Consider the following 2,051-nt stretch of genomic DNA (forward strand, 5'->3'; position numbering starts at 1 on the left):
CTGATCAGTTAATATCAAGAGTGGCTGTTTTCCATTGTGAGCTTGAAGAAATTTTTGGAGAAGCCATGTGTATGATTCAATAGTCTCATTATGTAACAACCCAGCCCCAAATATTGTGCACTTTTTATGATGGTCAACTCCAGTAAAAGGCACAAAAATCATATCATACCTGTTTGGAAAAAAGTTTTCAAATGTAACTGATAAGCAAAAAGTGTAACAAAATTATAAGTGAACCTTTTAAAAACTCACATATTTGTATGATACGTTGCGTCGAACGCCAAAACATCACCGAACGCTTGGTAGTTTAGTTTAGAAACGCCATCGCACCAAAAAATTAACTGAAGTTCCATATCATCAATATGGGTATCAAAAGTGTAATTAACTTTATTTTCGGTGCGAGCTTTAAATTTATCAATTATCATTTGCGCGTCTCTATCACCAATAAAGTCTCGAATGTCACGGCCACAATTTTTGTAGTCCACAACGGTACCGTGAACATTATGGTGGCCACCTTTTATTGCAACATGTACCTTGTGGGATTTGGTGGGGCCAAGATTAGCATTGCGGCACTTTGCTATGAACTCTTGTGTAGAAAAATCGAGCTTTCTTCGCTTTAATAAGTCGAGATTCTCGGGAGATGTAAACCCATGGTTGTGTTGTTCAACAAAATAATAGATTTCATACTCAGTTGACTTTTTTATACGACGAAACTTCACACATGCCTTACAATTTGTAACTTTGACATTGGAACGACGAGATGGTGAAGTTATGTCAATATCATCAGGGTTAGATTCTTTATGTTTATGTTTGTTCACTGGCGCCCTAGAGCATAAAACGTATCGCCGAGTCGTAATCAACTCGTCGCCTATTTTTACTTTTTGTGAAGTACCCAAACGGGTTCCAAATCCTGCAAGTTGTGCGTACTCCTCGTACATTGCAATTGCTTGTGCAATCGTAGTAAATCTAGCTTTCAAACACGGTTTGAAACCAGGGGGGACAACCGGTGTCCAGTACCTAGTCCCATTTGGCGTTTCGTAAACGTTGCTAGCAACCGACTCTGCACAATTAGAGTAAAAAATTCATTCGGAAAAACAAAAGACAACAATGCTATGGGTCACATGTCTAATATAGCGTGTATTATACACATGTGTACTATTGTGATGGATTGAATAAAACATACCAGTACACATGTGTACTACGGAGCTAAGAGTTACACACAAGAAAAAAGATGACTGATCTATCTAGTTCAACCAACAAAAGAATAAAACTATAATTCGAATCTTCCTACCTGGATGATCCATTGTTGTAACGAATACATTATCGCCAATGTTTTGGTCAGAAATGAGATTGTCGATTTCTGGGTCGGCCATGAGTGAAATACGCTAGCACCTGCCGGAAAAAATTCAAATATGTTTCAATGTACTCAGACGACATCAATTTAATTACATACATAGACAATCAAGTTCTCAGTCAATATTCAATATGAAATTGGAACATATTTCTGTTTACTTAATACAGTTAATATTCGCCGGGAAATTATTCCGGCTTAATAGAGAGAATTCCGGTGGCTGACGGCGTCAGAAACAATAAATATGACTGTTGATGTCCGGCGATTAGGGGTAAATATACAGAAGACTTACTAAGCAACAATCAATGTCCGGCGAGATTTTAAGGTTTTTTTAAAGTTGAAGCCCAGCTCGATATTCAGGCTTTTGAAAACTAGATGTCGGGCGAGATAATATGAACGATGTGAATTGTAAATGATATTTATCTACGTGAATTGTGGATCATGAAGATATGGATGTTTGTTGAAAAAGATTATGAAATAATTGTGGATCATGAAGATATGGATGTTTGTTTGAAAAAGATTATGAAATATATGATATGATTTTGTAACTGAAGATTCTATATGGAGGTTGTGTACGATTCTATAAATGTCATTTTTGTTGAAATTGTAACTGAATATATGATAAGATTTTAAAATTAATAAGATAATAATTAAAATTCAATATTTATATGAAGTTACAATCTTACCCTTATCAAATAGACAT

At 35.6% G+C, this 2,051-nt stretch overlaps 1 protein-coding gene across 1 annotated transcript; it reads right to left on the reverse strand.

Annotated features, from left to right (window-relative positions):
- Nucleotides 1-245: 245 nt before the first annotated feature.
- Nucleotides 246-1,370, reverse strand: LOC110900733 (protein FAR1-RELATED SEQUENCE 5-like). The gene is made up of 2 exons (XM_022147622.1): nucleotides 1,289-1,370; nucleotides 246-1,057 (listed from the first exon to the last, which is right to left on the reverse strand). Exons 1-2 carry the CDS (start codon nucleotides 1,368-1,370, stop codon nucleotides 246-248), a joined length of 894 nt encoding a protein of 297 aa, XP_022003314.1.
- Nucleotides 1,371-2,051: the final 681 nt, after the last annotated feature.

The sequence above is a fragment of the Helianthus annuus genome, chromosome 1 (assembly GCF_002127325.2).
Source record: "Helianthus annuus cultivar XRQ/B chromosome 1, HanXRQr2.0-SUNRISE, whole genome shotgun sequence".
Taxonomy (NCBI): Eukaryota; Viridiplantae; Streptophyta; class Magnoliopsida; order Asterales; family Asteraceae; genus Helianthus; species Helianthus annuus.

Coding starts and splice junctions, on each gene's coding strand:
- LOC110900733 (XM_022147622.1), bottom strand. CDS start 1,370: ATGGCCGACCCAGAAATCGACAATCTCATTTCTGACCAAAACATTGGC. Junction 1,058..1,288: donor TACAACAATGGATCATCCAG/GTAGGAAGATTC, acceptor CTAATTGTGCAG/AGTCGGTTGCTAGCAACGTT.